General features: G+C 33.0%; 11 protein-coding genes and 4 non-coding genes across 15 annotated transcripts; 9 read left to right on the plus strand and 6 right to left on the minus strand. All coding sequences in view use genetic code 11, as the record gives it.

Moving 5' to 3' along the window:
• The first annotated feature begins 24 nt into the window (after positions 1 to 24).
• Positions 25 to 675, plus strand: rps3 (ribosomal protein S3). Its single transcript has one exon. It carries the CDS (start codon positions 25 to 27, stop codon positions 673 to 675), a length of 651 nt encoding a protein of 216 aa, YP_001122785.1.
• A 153-nt stretch (positions 676 to 828) lies between these two features.
• rpl16 (ribosomal protein L16) lies at positions 829 to 2,253 on the plus strand. Its single transcript has 2 exons — positions 829 to 837; positions 1,855 to 2,253. Exons 1-2 carry the CDS (start codon positions 829 to 831, stop codon positions 2,251 to 2,253), a joined length of 408 nt encoding a protein of 135 aa, YP_001122786.2.
• A 125-nt stretch (positions 2,254 to 2,378) lies between these two features.
• On the plus strand, positions 2,379 to 2,747 carry rpl14 (ribosomal protein L14). The gene has a single exon. It carries the CDS (start codon positions 2,379 to 2,381, stop codon positions 2,745 to 2,747), a length of 369 nt encoding a protein of 122 aa, YP_001122787.1.
• A 191-nt stretch (positions 2,748 to 2,938) lies between these two features.
• Positions 2,939 to 3,013, minus strand: trnH-GUG. The gene has a single exon. It is a non-coding gene; the product is annotated as a tRNA-His (tRNA).
• A 239-nt stretch (positions 3,014 to 3,252) lies between these two features.
• Positions 3,253 to 4,314, minus strand: psbA (photosystem II protein D1). The gene has a single exon. The coding sequence runs from the start codon at positions 4,312 to 4,314 to the stop codon at positions 3,253 to 3,255; it is 1,062 nt and encodes a 353-aa protein (YP_001122788.2).
• A 309-nt stretch (positions 4,315 to 4,623) lies between these two features.
• On the minus strand, positions 4,624 to 7,256 carry trnK-UUU. Its single transcript has 2 exons — positions 7,220 to 7,256; positions 4,624 to 4,658 (listed from the first exon to the last, which is right to left on the minus strand). It is a non-coding gene; the product is annotated as a tRNA-Lys (tRNA).
• On the minus strand, positions 4,964 to 6,505 carry matK (maturase K). Its single transcript has one exon. It carries the CDS (start codon positions 6,503 to 6,505, stop codon positions 4,964 to 4,966), a length of 1,542 nt encoding a protein of 513 aa, YP_001122789.1.
• Positions 7,257 to 8,092: 836 nt separating the features above from the next.
• On the minus strand, positions 8,093 to 9,523 carry rbcL (ribulose-1,5-bisphosphate carboxylase/oxygenase large subunit). The gene has a single exon. It carries the CDS (start codon positions 9,521 to 9,523, stop codon positions 8,093 to 8,095), a length of 1,431 nt encoding a protein of 476 aa, YP_001122790.1.
• Positions 9,524 to 10,292: 769 nt separating this feature from the next.
• On the plus strand, positions 10,293 to 11,789 carry atpB (ATP synthase CF1 beta subunit). The gene has a single exon. It carries the CDS (start codon positions 10,293 to 10,295, stop codon positions 11,787 to 11,789), a length of 1,497 nt encoding a protein of 498 aa, YP_001122791.1.
• On the plus strand, positions 11,786 to 12,187 carry atpE (ATP synthase CF1 epsilon subunit). The gene has a single exon. It carries the CDS (start codon positions 11,786 to 11,788, stop codon positions 12,185 to 12,187), a length of 402 nt encoding a protein of 133 aa, YP_001122792.1.
• Positions 12,188 to 12,313: 126 nt separating this feature from the next.
• Positions 12,314 to 12,386, minus strand: trnM-CAU. The gene has a single exon. It is a non-coding gene; the product is annotated as a tRNA-Met (tRNA).
• A 169-nt stretch (positions 12,387 to 12,555) lies between these two features.
• On the plus strand, positions 12,556 to 13,221 carry trnV-UAC. Its single transcript has 2 exons — positions 12,556 to 12,594; positions 13,185 to 13,221. It is a non-coding gene; the product is annotated as a tRNA-Val (tRNA).
• A 229-nt stretch (positions 13,222 to 13,450) lies between these two features.
• Positions 13,451 to 13,813, plus strand: ndhC (NADH dehydrogenase subunit 3). Its single transcript has one exon. The coding sequence runs from the start codon at positions 13,451 to 13,453 to the stop codon at positions 13,811 to 13,813; it is 363 nt and encodes a 120-aa protein (YP_001122793.1).
• Positions 13,814 to 13,856: 43 nt separating this feature from the next.
• ndhK (NADH dehydrogenase subunit K) lies at positions 13,857 to 14,495 on the plus strand. Its single transcript has one exon. It carries the CDS (start codon positions 13,857 to 13,859, stop codon positions 14,493 to 14,495), a length of 639 nt encoding a protein of 212 aa, YP_001122794.1.
• Positions 14,496 to 14,596: 101 nt separating this feature from the next.
• ndhJ (NADH dehydrogenase subunit J) lies at positions 14,597 to 15,073 on the plus strand. Its single transcript has one exon. It carries the CDS (start codon positions 14,597 to 14,599, stop codon positions 15,071 to 15,073), a length of 477 nt encoding a protein of 158 aa, YP_001122795.1.
• The last annotated feature ends 380 nt before the right edge of the window (positions 15,074 to 15,453 follow it).

Genomic DNA, 15,453 nt, shown 5'->3' on the forward strand with positions numbered 1-15,453 from the left:
TTTTATGTACAGTAGTGGGGAATTATGGGACAAAAAATAAATCCGCTTGGTTTCAGACTTGGTACAACTCAAAGTCATGATTCTATTTGGTTTGCACAACCAACAAAATATTCCGAGAATATACAAGAAGATAAAAAAATACGAGATTGGATCAAAAATTATATACAAAAAAATATAAGAATATCCTCGGGTGTCGAGGGAATTGGAGAGATAAAGATCCAAAAAAGAATCGATCTGATTCAAGTCATAATATATATGGGATTTCCCAAGTTATTAATAGAAGGTAAGCCGCATAAAATCGAAGAATTCCAGACGAATATGCACAAAAAACTGAATTGTGTGAATAAAAAACTAAACATTGCTATTGTAAAAATAACAAATGCTTATAAACACCCTAATATTCTTGCAGAATTTATAGCTGGACAATTAAAGAATAGAGTTTCATTTCGTAAAGCAATGAAAAAAGCTATTGAATTAACTGAACAAGCAGGTACAAAAGGAGTTCAAGTACAGATTGCAGGGCGTATTGATGGCAAAGAAATTGCGCGTGTAGAATGGATAAGAGAAGGTAGGGTTCCTTTACAAACCATTCGAGCTAAAATTGAATATTGTTGTTATACAGTTCGAACTATTTATGGGATTTTAGGGATAAAAGTTTGGATATTTTCTAAATAAAGATATTCTTTTTTCGATTAATTGATTCAATGTCCTATATTGATTTTATAAAAAAAAATACAAAATTACTGGATTTAAATTCTGCAAAATTTATCTATTTTATAAGATTGAATCGACTAAAAAATAAAATGAATCATTTTAGATAGTATTGCCATGCTTAGTGTGTGACTCGTTAGTTTTTTAGAATGATTCATCAAGAAAAAAAAAGAAACCGGTTAATAGTATCAATTCATTCAAAAAGAACTAATAACCAACACATCACTTCGGATTATCTAGATCTAAAGAATTAGTCAAAAGACAAAATATGAAATTAAAAAAATAAATATAAATATTATAGCAACTTAAAAATTGTGAAACCTAAAAGAAAAAAGATTATTTAGTTGTAAAGCAATAAAAAGAGATAGATAAATGAAAAGGTGAAAGAAAGAGATTAAAATATATCAATGATATAGAATTCGAATATGTAAAGGTCTATGGGTCATCTCAGAAAAGATAGTGTATTAAAGCATCCATAAAAAAAAAGAATAATATATCTATTTGTTATAGATTTGTAATGTAAATAAATTAAGAGCTCTGAATCAAGAAAAACTGATAATATTGATTCAAGAAAAAAGAAATGAATTAATATTATAAAAAAATATTATTAATTATTAGCTATGATAAAGGCTCCATTGTCGAATTAAAACCTAACCATTAATTGAGAGGCGATGGGAACGACGAAACCTGCAAATACTTAAGATTTTATTAAAAAAAATATTAATGAAAATAAATCTTAATGATTTATTAGGTGGGATGGCGGAAGAAACCTAAAAGCAATCCCTTTTTGAGGAGTTGTACCCTACATTCCATCTGAATTTGAGAATAAAAGAGTAAATATTCGCCCGCGAGAATTTGTCTTTTATTGAATTTTTTGCTATTTTTGCCAATTCTAAGAATTGATATTGAAAAGAAGATCTAAAAATTTGGAAGATTGTATGAAATCTCAAAAAATACCGAGATTCCGTTATTTACTAAACATACGAATATTTCAATTCTATTATTTGATCGATTAGATTGAATTGAAATCTAGATAGATAGAGATATTTGAATTACTTCATTCGCGAGGAGCCGTATGAGGTGAAAATCTCATGTACGGTTCTGTAATAAAGATGGAATTGAAAAAAAACCATCAATTATAACCCCCAAAGAACCAGATTTCGTAAACAACATAGAGGAAGAATGAAGGGAATATCTTCTCGAGGGAATCGTATTTGCTTCGGAAGATATGCTCTTCAGGCACTTGAGCCAGCTTGGATAACATCTAGACAAATAGAAGCAGGACGGCGGGCAATGTCAAGAAATGTTCGCCGAGGTGGACAAATATGGGTACGCATTTTTCCAGACAAACCAGTTACAGTAAGACCTACTGAAACACGTATGGGTTCAGGAAAAGGATTTCCCGAATATTGGGTAGCTGTTGTTAAACCTGGGAAAATACTTTATGAAATGGGTGGAGTACCAGAAAATATAGCAAGAAAGGCTATTTCAATAGCATCATCAAAAATGCCGATACGAACTCAATTCATTATTTCAGGATAATAAATGAGAACCAAAGGAAATAGGGCTTTAGAATGAAAACAAAAAAGGCAATGATAGATTCCTTTTTTTTTTGAACACACAATATTTTTACTTCCTTTTTTAGATTGAAATAATAAAAAAATGATATGATTCAACCTCAAACTCATTTAAATGTAGCGGATAACAGCGGAGCACGTAAACTGATGTGTATTCGAATTCTAGGAGCTAGTAATCGACGATATGCTTATATTGGCGACATTGTTGTTGCTGTAATCAAACAAGCAGTACCAAATACGAACTTAGAAAGATCAGAAGTGATCAGAGCTGTAATTGTACGGACTTGTAAACAACTAAAACGTAGCAACGGTATAATAATTCAGTATGATGATAATGCTGCAGTTGTAATTGATCAAGAAGGAAATCCAAAAGGAACTCGAATCTTTTGCGCAATCGCCCGGGAATTGAGACAGTTAAATTTCACTAAAATAGTTTCATTAGCACCCGAGGTATTATAAGAGGAAACCACGATATGAATACATTATTTTTGTGAAATAGATGAATTCATCTATTTTATCTCAAAAAGATACCTTTTGTAGTAATTCTTATTTTTAATATTTCTTACTTTTAAGTATTAGAAGTAACCATTTTTCTTTATTTCAGACTAATACTTGAAAACCTCAACAATATCTATCTATATATAGATATGGGCGAACGACGGGAATTGAACCCGCGCATGGTGGATTCACAATCCACTGCCTTGATCCACTTGGCTACATCCGCCCTTCTTATACTATCTAAAAATGATCTATCTATATCTGAAATTCTACCCTTTCAATATCCTTTTTTTCTTTCTAAAAAAGGAAAAAAAGATAAGGAATCATGAAATAAATCAAAAACCTATGTATAAATCTAAAAAAAAGATTACTAATCCAAAATAAAGGAGCAATATTAACAAAGTTGATATTGCTCCTTTATTTTCAAACAAAAACTCGTCTACTTTTTGAAATTAAGATCAAAATTTTATCCATTAACAGATGGAGCTTCCATCGCAGCTAGATCTAGAGGGAAATTATGAGCATTACGTTCATGCATGACTTCCATACCAAGGTTAGCTCGGTTAATAATATCAGCCCAGGTATTTATTACACGACCTTGACTATCAACTACGGATTGGTTGAAATTAAAACCATTTAAGTTGAAAGCCATAGTGCTGATACCTAAAGCGGTAAACCAAATACCTACTACAGGCCAAGCAGCTAGGAAGAAATGTAAAGAACGAGAATTGTTGAAACTTGCATATTGGAAGATCAATCGGCCAAAATAACCATGAGCAGCTACAATATTATAGGTTTCTTCCTCTTGACCAAATCTGTAACCTTCATTAGCGGATTCATTTTCTGTGGTTTCCCTGATCAAACTAGAAGTTACCAAGGAACCATGCATAGCACTGAATAGGGAGCCGCCGAATACACCAGCTACACCTAACATGTGAAATGGATGCATAAGAATATTATGCTCAGCCTGAAATACAATCATAAAATTGAAAGTACCAGAAATTCCTAAAGGCATACCATCCGAAAAGCTTCCTTGACCAATAGGATAGATCAAGAAAACAGCAGTAGCGGCTGCAACAGGAGCTGAATATGCAACAGCAATCCAAGGACGCATACCCAGACGAAAACTAAGTTCCCATTCACGACCCATGTAGCAAGCTACACCAAGTAAGAAGTGTAGAACAATTAGTTCATAAGGACCGCCGTTGTATAACCATTCATCAACAGAAGCCGCTTCCCATATAGGATAAAAATGCAAACCTATAGCCGCAGAAGTAGGAATAATCGCACCAGAAATGATATTGTTTCCATAAAGTAGGGATCCAGAAACAGGTTCACGAATACCATCAATATCTACTGGAGGGGCAGCGATAAAAGCGATAATAAATACAGAAGTTGCAGTCAATAAAGTAGGAATCATCAAAACACCAAACCATCCTATGTAAAGACGATTTTCGGTGCTGGTTATCCAGTTACAGAAGCGACCCCATAGGCTTTCGCTCTCGCGTCTCTCTAAAATTGCAGTCATGGTAAAATCTTGGTTCATTTAATCATTAGGGACTCCCAAGCACAAAAATTCTCTATAATGCGAGAATTTGAGGACTTGTTATTCAACAGTATAACATGACTGATATACCAGTGTCAACCAATACTAATATCCATAGTATGTTCTTATTCATTAGTATGTTCTTATTCATTTCGGTTTATCCGAATTTCCCTTTTTACCCCATTTCATTGATTCCTAAAAAAAGTTTCTTTTCTATATATCGCTATATTTATAGAAATATATATATAATAGAAATATATATATAATATAACTTCGATTTAGAAATTAGAATGAGTTGCCCGGGACTTGAACCCGGAACTAGTCGGATGAAGTAGATAATTTATTCTTTAATCAAATTCAACAATAGAATAAAACAAGAAAAAATCCCTCCCCAAGCCGTGTTTGCATTTTTCATTGCACACGGCTTTCCCTATGTATACATTGAAACCTGAATTACTTGCCTAGCAAAAGACTCTAAGAAAGTTAAATATTCAATTCATTAACCCCGAATCTTTACTCTGACTACATGAGCATTTCAAAATCCTATAGATATAGAAGATTAAAAAAATGATTTTTTTTATCCTCATTTCAATTTAATAAAAAGAATTTCGTTTTATCAATTTACACCGATTTACAAAATATCATAACCTATTTTTAATTCTAAATGATTAACGAAATCATTTCTGAAAAGAATATCCAAATACCAAATCCGACCTCTATAAAACCTCCGCAAAGTCAAAGAAGTTTTTGGAAAAATCAAAGAAAAAAGATCTTCTTCTGTAAAAAATTCTTCCAACAATTTTTCTGAACTTAATTTTTTCAAAAAAGTGCGCACAGTACTTTTGTGCTTACGAGCCAAAGTTTTTATACAAGAAAACCGAAGTATATATTTGATTTGATAGAAACTCTTTTTTTTTGCGGATCCATTGTAATAATGAGAAAAATTTCTGCATATGCGCAAAAACCGGTCAAGAATATAAAAATCAGAGAAATTGGCCCAAACCGGTTTACTAATAGGATGACCCATTACATTACAAAATTTTGTTTTAGCCAATGATCTCATTAGAGGAATAATGGGAATTATTGTATCAAGTTTTTTGATAACAATTTTGATTAGAAATGAATTTTTCAACATTTGACTTCGTACTACTGAAAGATTTTGTGGAATACTTAAAAAATAGCCTAAAAAGTGAAATGAATACTGAGATAATTGGTTTATATAGATCGTTTCTGGTCCAGCCCAAATATCAAAATAACATTGCCATAAATATAGAAAATAGTATTTCCATTTATTTATCAAAAGAGGAGTATTCTTTAAAACCAGAATTGATTTTCCTTGATATCTAACATAATGAATGAAAGTATCCTTAAAGAAGAATAAGGTATATGAACAATTCTTTGTAGATATTTCTACAAGATGTTTTCTTTTTTCATAGAAAAAAATTCGCTCAAAAAAAACGCGAAAATGTTTTAACTGTAACTGAGAGGATTTGTTACGTAGAAAAAGAAAGATAGATTCATATTCCCATACATATAAATTATATAGGAACAAGAAAATTCTTAGATTCCTTTTTGAAAAAAAAGGAGAAATCCCTTTTTTTGGAGGAAAAAGACTATTCCAATTAGAATAGTAATAAAAAAAAAACCTTATTAAATGAAAGAAAGAGACATCTTTTATCCAATATCGAAGGATTTGAACCAAGATTTCCAGATGGATAGGATAAGGTATTCGTATATCTGACTTATGATTTAAATATATCAGTTTATCTTCGAAAAAGGGAAAAATGGAATGAATTGATTGCAAATTTTTATAAGATTTTACGCTTTCTAATCCCCTTAAGGAAGAGATAAATAATTGTAGAGAAAATAGAATCTCCACGACGACACCAAAACCTTCTAATATTATTTGAGAATCAAAATTATAGTTATAACCCCCAAAAGTCTTTTTGTTAGAATCGTTAGCAAAAAGAATGAAATTAGTCTGTTGATACATTCGAGTACTTAAACGTTTTACAATTAGTAAACTAAATTTATTGTTATAATCTATATTTTCTATAAAAAAGGACTCATGACCATAAGCTAGTCCATAAATAGATTCCCGAAAAAAAAGTGGGTATAGGATATCCTGGTATCGAGATCTACGGAGTTCTAAATATGCTTGATATTTCTCCATTAAACATTCAAAAAGTCTATTTGGTCAAATAAAGAATCAGAGATTCATTGGATTATCAAATGATACATAGTGCGATATGGTCAAAACAGAGAATTCTAGGTATATATACCTAGAAAACAAGTCAAACCCATGAACGGACTCTCTCTAATCGATTTTTCACCTAATTTTTTTATCTAGGATAACGAGCTAATTAAGAATCCTTTATTTTTTTTTTACCTAATCGCTCTTTTGATTTTGGAAAAAAGATATTTATCAATATACTCTTTCTTTTACACATTTATCGCTATCCCAAAATACCAATAATGGAAACTAGCTATATAGTTAGGACTCATAAAAAAAATAACCCATTCACCAGAAAAGCTTTTCCCACATCAAGCACTAACCTCTTTTTAACGTACAATTAGATGGGGTAATGATCCAAATAAAAAATAAATGAAAGCTCGATGCTTTTTGTTTCCCTATTAGAATTAGAACCACGAAGTTCTATCCCTTTATTAATGAAACCCAACTTAATTTTTTTTTTAGGAGCCAAAAATTCAAACAAAAATGTGAGCTGGATCCTATAAGAATGAAATATTTTTAAAATTCTTCATTGATACGACATGCTACTTTTTCCAGTCATTCCTTTCTGGATCAGTCGTGGTTTTACAAGCTCTACCAATAGTATCGACGAACCGATTTCTTCATAGAAATGTGTAAAAAATAGAGTCGCTCTTAAAAGCCGAGTACTCTACCATTGAGTTAGCAACCCCAATACAATTTAAAAAAGAAGGTGGATGTTTATACCCAATCGCAATCAAAAAAATAAAATTACAAAATGGAATTGTCTCAAAAACTAAAAAATGCTATACCACCTATTTATATACTATGGTTATCCATTATATAATAATATAGAAGACTCTCTATATTCGTATATATAGATCTATTCTTTTCGTATATATTTCGTATATATATATATTCATGTTTACCTTTGAATTCACTTACTGATTAATCAATCAAGTTTTTCTTGTTTTTATCGCAGAAACAAAACTAATGAACCTACAATTTGATGAAGTAATAACGCCTATTTCACGTAAGTAATTTGATCAATTTATTCACGATCGGATTATATTTATTTGATACACTGTTGTCAATATTAGTATTGAAAAGTATTGAAAAAAAAATACAACATAATACTAATAATCTTATTAATTCGATTCTTTAGTATTATGTTATAATTAGTTCTAAGAAAAATTATGGAAATATATATATATTTTTTTATTCTAAAATGATATTCTAAACTAAAAAAATGTATAAAATTATAGAAATATAGAAATCAATAGGAAAATCAAAATTGAATATAGAATATTGAATATAGAATCAATTTCATATAGAAATGGAACAGCCTCCCTATTATGTAAAATTCACATCGAAAACCGAAATAGCCGGTTTCCCTTATAAATTGTAATAAATTTTTTCGTAAAATCTCGTCTACTTAATTACGCTTCTATTCCAATACGAAACATATAAATATATTGAATAATGAAGTATCTTTGTATTCAGCTCAATCCTTCTTTTAGGAAAAGATTGTGCCGAGTTTAATTGCAATTAATCCAAAGTATCCATTGCTTCGAATTCAAATTTGATCTCCTTCCATACTTCGCAAGCAGCAGCTAATTCAGGACTCCATTTGCTAGCCTCACGGATAATTTCATTACCTTCACGAGCAAGATCACGTCCTTCATTTCGAGCCTGCACACATGCTTCAAGAGCTACTCGATTAGCTACAGCACCTGGTGCATTTCCCCAAGGGTGTCCTAAAGTTCCTCCGCCAAATTGAAGTACGGAGTCATCTCCAAAGATTTCGGTCAGAGCAGGCATATGCCAAACGTGAATACCTCCCGAAGCAACCGGCAGAACACCTGGTAGAGAAACCCAATCCTGAGTGAAATAAATACCACGACTTCGATCTTTTTCAATAAAATCATCACGCAATAAGTCAACAAAACCTAAAGTGATTTCTCTTTCCCCTTCAAGTTTACCTACTACGGTACCGGAGTGAACATGATCTCCACCAGACAAACGTAATGCTTTAGCTAGGACACGAAAGTGCATACCATGATTCTTTTGTCTGTCGATAACTGCATGCATTGCACGATGTATATGAAGAAGTAGACCATTATCCCGGCAATAATGAGCCAAGCTAGTATTTGCAGTGAATCCCCCTGTTAAATAATCATGCATTACGATAGGAACGCCTAATTCTCTGGCAAATACAGCTCTTTTTATCATTTCTTCACATGTACCCGCAGTTGCATTCAAGTAATGCCCTTTGATTTCACCTGTTTCAGCCTGTGCTTTATAAATCGCTTCAGCACAAAATAAGAAACGGTCTCTCCAACGCATAAATGGTTGGGAATTCACATTTTCATCATCTTTGGTAAAATCAAGTCCTCCACGAAGACATTCATAAACTGCTCTACCATAATTCTTAGCGGATAACCCCAATTTAGGTTTAATAGTACATCCTAATAGGGGACGACCATACTTGTTCAATTTATCTCTCTCAACTTGGATGCCATGAGGCGGACCTTGGAAAGTTTTAATATAAGCGGTTGGGATTCGCAAATCCTCCAGACGTAGAGCACGCAGTGCCTTGAACCCAAATACATTACCGACAATAGAAGTAAACATGTTAGTAACAGAACCTTCTTCAAAAAGGTCTAAGGGATAAGCTACGTAAGCAATAAATTGATTTTCTTCCCCAGCAACAGGTTCGATGTGATAGCATCGTCCTTTGTAACGATCAAGACTGGTAAGCCCATCGGTCCACACAGTTGTCCATGTACCAGTAGAAGATTCAGCGGCTACCGCGGCACCTGCTTCTTCAGGTGGAACTCCAGGTTGAGGAGTTACTCGGAATGCTGCCAAGATATCAGTATCTTTGGTTTCATAGTCAGGAGTATAATAAGTCAATTTATAATCTTTAACACCAGCTTTGAACCCAACACTTGCTTTAGTCTCTGTTTGTGGTGACATAAATCCCTCCCTACAACTCATGAATTAAGAATTCTTGAAACAATAAGGTCTACTCGATATGACTTAGGAGTTAATGAAATCTTTTATAAAAATAAACTCATATTATCAATTCATCCCAAAGGTTCGTTATTATTAAATTAAACGATGGTATTTGATTTGTCAAATACATCATTATTGTATACTCTTTTCTCTGTATGGCGCAACCCAATCTTTGTTTCTTTTCAAATAGGAATCTCCTATTTTTGAATTACGGAATCGAAAGATCTAATCTAAAGAATAAAAAAAATTTACTCTTAATCTTGACAGTGATATATGTTGTATATGTAAATCCTAGATGTAAAAATAGGCAGCTTTCCCCCCCAGAAAAGAAAAAAAGAGGTCAAAAAAAATAGGGTAAGTCTAAAAAATTGTCTACTGAGGAAATACGAAAGCCAATGATAAAAAAAAAATGAATTATAAATTAAGGTACAGGTTCGAATTCCATAGAGAATATAGATGATATTATCTAGAATGCTAGAAAAAAAGAAAAGACTTTCGAAAGATTTTATCCAATTGAAATTTTGAAAATAACTGGAATAAGATTAAGAATTCAATCATTGAAAGTGAATAAGTAAGTAAACATTTAAAGGGGATTGGTTGAATAGTACCAAAAAATGGAGTACTAATTCCCATTTCTTATTTATTATTGAATTAACCGATAAATTTGCTTTATTTTCGAACATTTCTTTTTGATTTCAAAACTTTTTCGAAAAAAAAATTGGCTTTTGATATGGGAATCAATCCTACTACTTCCGGTCCTGAAGTTTCTTCGCGTGAAAAAAAAAATCTGGGACATATTGTCCAAATAATCGGTCCGGTACTAGATGTAGCCTTTCCCCCGGGGAAGATGCCTAATATTTACAACGCTCTGGTAGTTAAGGGTCGAGATACTGTTGGTCAACAAATTAATGTGACTTGTGAAGTACAGCAATTATTAGGAAATAATCGAGTTAGAGCTGTAGCTATGAGTGCAACAGATGGTCTAATGAGAGGAATGGAAGTTATTGACACAGGAACTCCCCTAAGTGTTCCAGTAGGCGGAGCAACTCTAGGACGAATTTTCAACGTGCTTGGAGAGCCGATTGATAATTTAGGTCCTGTAGATACTCGTACAACATCTCCCATTCATAGATCTGCGCCTACCTTTATACAATTAGATACAAAATTATCTATTTTTGAAACAGGAATAAAAGTAGTAGATCTTTTAGCTCCTTATCGTCGTGGAGGAAAAATTGGACTTTTCGGTGGAGCTGGAGTAGGTAAAACAGTACTTATTATGGAATTGATCAATAACATTGCCAAAGCTCATGGAGGTGTATCTGTATTTGGCGGCGTAGGTGAGCGTACTCGTGAGGGAAATGATCTTTATATGGAAATGAAAGAATCTGGAGTAATTAATGAACAAAATATTGCAGAATCAAAAGTAGCTCTAGTATATGGTCAAATGAATGAACCGCCCGGAGCTCGTATGAGAGTTGGTTTAACTGCCCTAACTATGGCGGAATATTTTCGAGATGTCAATGAACAAGATGTACTTTTATTTATCGACAATATCTTCCGCTTCGTACAAGCAGGATCTGAAGTATCTGCTTTATTGGGTCGAATGCCCTCTGCTGTGGGTTATCAACCCACTCTTAGTACTGAAATGGGTTCTTTACAAGAAAGAATCACTTCTACCAAAGAAGGGTCCATAACTTCTATTCAAGCAGTTTATGTACCTGCAGACGATTTAACTGACCCTGCCCCTGCTACGACATTTGCACATTTAGATGCTACTACTGTACTATCAAGAGGATTAGCCGCTAAAGGTATCTATCCAGCAGTAGATCCTTTAGATTCAACCTCAACTATGCTCCAACCTCGAATCGTTGGTGAAGAACATTATGAGACTGCGCAACGAGTGAAACAAACTTTACAACGTTACAAAGAACTTCAAGACATTATAGCTATCCTTGGCTTGGACGAATTATCCGAAGAAGATCGCTTAACCGTAGCAAGAGCACGAAAAATTGAGCGTTTCTTATCACAACCTTTTTTCGTAGCAGAAGTTTTTACTGGTTCGGCTGGGAAATATGTTGGTCTAGTAGAAACAATTAGAGGGTTTAATTTGATTCTTTCTGGAGAATTAGACAGTCTTCCTGAACAAGCCTTTTATTTGGTAGGTAATATCGATGAAGCTACTGCGAAGGCTACGAACTTAGAAATGGAGAGCAATTTGAAGAAATGACTTTAAATCTTTGTGTACTGACCCCCAATCGAATTGTTTGGGATTCAGAAGTGAAGGAAATCATTTTACCTACTAATAGCGGACAAATTGGAGTATTACCTAATCATGCGCCTATTGCCTCAGCTGTTGATATAGGTATTTTGAGAATACGTCTTAAAGATCAATGGTTAACAATGGCTCTGATGGGGGGGTTTGCTAGAATAAACAATAATGAGATAACTGTTTTAGTAAATGATGCGGAAAAGGGGAGTGACATTGATCCACAAGAAGCACAGCAAACTCTTGAAATAGCAGAAACTAATTTGAATCAGGCTGAAGGCAAGAGACAAACAATTGAGGCAAATCTAACTCTTAGACGAGCTAGAACACGAGTAGAGGCTATCAATGTTATTTCATAACAAGTTGATGCGTCCAAATATCCGAAAACAAAAAAAAGAAAAAAGAAACAGTTAGAAAAAAAGAAAAAAGTAAGTAGAAAAACTTATTAGATACCACAGTCAAAGGTATCTAATAAGTTCTAACTATACCTACTATTGGATTTGAACCAATGACTCCCGCCGTATGAAAGCAATACTCTAACCACTGAGTTAAGTAGGTAATTGACGACTCCCCCTAAAGAAGAGTACTCATCTATCAGATCAATTGATTATAAATGTAATATTACTTATAAGCAATACCAACGCCCATTCAAGGAATTCGATCATGTAATATTCATCTTGACAAGCAATTATCTTCATACTATGATAAAATATGTATAAAAAGCACAAGGGCTGTAGCTCAGTTAGGTAGAGCACCTCGTTTACACGAGCGCCAATGTTTTTTTCAGAGGAGTTCATCTTGTAATCAAAAAAGTTTATCTTATATCTTATAGTAAGAAATCGGTGTCTTACTCCATTTTAAGGAACAAAACAAGAGAACACTAGCCTGACAAAGGGTTTAGCCATAAAATCGAATCCATAATTGATTTGAGATATTGATAAGGTGAATACCCATTTCTCGTCAATGCTAAACGTAAAGGGTATAACGACCTAAAAAAGATTATCTTTTCTTCCTATCTTATGAACTTTAAGGTGTATGAAGTGTCATTTCTTATCTTCTATTTTCATTTTAGTAGGTGGATAAAGAGTCCATTTAACTTAAGTTGATCTAGGCCAGAAGCAGACCTACGTCAAGATAATCCTTCTTTGAAACACTTTGGTAGTGCTCTTTGATTGTTATACAAATAAAAAAGAAGAGCATAGGGAATCATCTCTTTATTCTTTACTGTCAAGAAAAAAGATGGTGGACTAACTAATATTTTGATCAGTTAATGAAAAAGCTCAATGCAAAAAAAATGCACGTTGGGTTTTGAAAACAATTGAAATCATTGAGATAATAATGAGTTTTAGCTGTTTTACCGAGAAGGTCTACGGTTCGAGTCCGTATAGCCCTAATATTCCTACAGATACTAATAATATTCAGAATATTGAGGATCAAATCTATATCATTACTAAGACTATTCCTAAAAAATAAAAACAATTTTTAAATTTATATCCGAACATATTCATATTCGATAGAATAATCTTAATATTAGTATATTAAGCTAGTCTAAAAAAATGGAGACTTTAGACTAAAAATTAAAAGGAATTCGGTATATTTTCTACATTCAGAGGAGTACTTTTATGTTTCTTCTTTACGAATATGATATTTTTTGGGCATTTCTAATAATATCAAGTTTGATTCCTATTTTAGCATTTCTAATTTCTGGAATTTTAGCCCCCATTAGCAAGGGACCTGAAAAACTTTCTAGTTATGAATCCGGAATAGAACCAATAGGCGATGCTTGGTTACAATTTCGAATCCGTTATTATATGTTTGCTCTCATTTTTGTTGTTTTTGATGTTGAAACGGTTTTTCTTTATCCATGGGCAATGAGTTTCGATGTATTAGGGGTATCCGTATTTTTAGAAGCTTTCTTATTCGTGCTTATCCTAATTGTTGGTTCAGTTTATGCATGGCGAAAGGGGGCATTAGAATGGTCTTAATTCTTGATTATTTAGACAATTAGAAAAAAATATTGAAACAATTATGAATTCCATTGAGTTTCCCTTACTTGATCAAACAACCCAAAATTCAGTTATTTCAACTACATTAAATGATTTTTCAAATTGGTCAAGATTATCCAGTTTATGGCCGCTTCTTTATGGTACCAGTTGTTGCTTCATTGAATTTGCTTCATTAATAGGATCACGATTCGATTTTGATCGTTATGGACTAGTACCACGATCGAGTCCTAGGCAGGCGGACCTCATTTTAACCGCGGGCACTGTAACTATGAAAATGGCCCCTTCTTTAGTTCGATTATATGAACAAATGCCCGAACCTAAATATGTTATTGCTATGGGAGCCTGTACAATTACGGGGGGGATGTTTAGTACCGATTCTTATAGTACTGTTCGAGGCGTAGATAAGCTAATTCCTGTAGATGTATATTTGCCGGGCTGTCCACCTAAACCGGAGGCCATTATAGATGCTATAACAAAACTTCGTAAGAAAATATCTCGAGAAATATATGAAGATCCAATAAGTTTTCAACGAGAGAATAGATGTTTTACTATCAACCACAAGTTTCATGTTGGATACAGTACTTATACTGGCAATTATGGTCAAGAATTTTTCTATCAACCGCCATCTACTTCAGAGATAGCGTCTGACACATTTTTTTAAAGTACAATTGTAAAAAGCAATTCCTTTTTTAAAAATTTCATCGTAATGTAAATCTAAAATACTAATACCAAATTCATAAAAAAATGAAGGAGAAGCAAAAAATGCAAGGTCGTTTGTCTTCTTGGCTAGTAAAACATGGACTAATTCATAGATCCTTGGGTTTCGATTACCTAGGAGTAGAAACTTTACAAATAAAGCCCGAGGATTGGCATTCCATTGCTGTCATTTTATATGTATATGGTTACAATTATCTACGTTCCCAATGTGCCTATGATGTAGCACCTGGAGGACTCTTAGCTAGTGTATATCATCTTACAAGAATAGAGTATGGTATAAATCAACCCGAAGAGGTATGCATAAAAATATTTGTATCAAGAAAAAATCCCAGAATTCCTTCTATTTTTTGGGTTTGGAAAAGTGCGGATTTTCAAGAACAGGAATCTTATGATATGTTGGGAATCTCTTATGATAGTCATCCGCGTCTAAGACGTATTTTAATGCCCGAAAATTGGATAGGATGGCCTTTGCGTAAAGATTATATCGCTCCAAATTTTTATGAAATACAAGATGCTCACTAAATGATAAAAATAAGAAACTAATCCAAACTTCAGCAACCCCAGATATTCAAAGAATATTAGTACATTCTTTTATAGATCAGACAAAATAATTGATTGACATTCAATCAGACAGAATAATCGAAGTCTCATTCAGATATTATTATGTATGTGAGAAATAACAAAATTCATAAATAATAGAATAATATAGGGTTTCAAATAGGATAGGGGTTCCTTAAGATTCTAAAACAAAAACAATACTTATTTCTTATCAGTCAAGCCAATAAAAGAAATAGGATGAACTGCAAAAATTCTTTATCTTTATCAAAAACTATATAACATACACATCAACAGCAATTATATGGCCACGAAAAAAAAACACAAAGAAAAGGGCTTGATTCTCT

Source organism: Phaseolus vulgaris, chloroplast (assembly GCF_000499845.2).
Source record: "Phaseolus vulgaris chloroplast, complete genome".
Classification (NCBI taxonomy): Eukaryota; Viridiplantae; Streptophyta; class Magnoliopsida; order Fabales; family Fabaceae; genus Phaseolus; species Phaseolus vulgaris.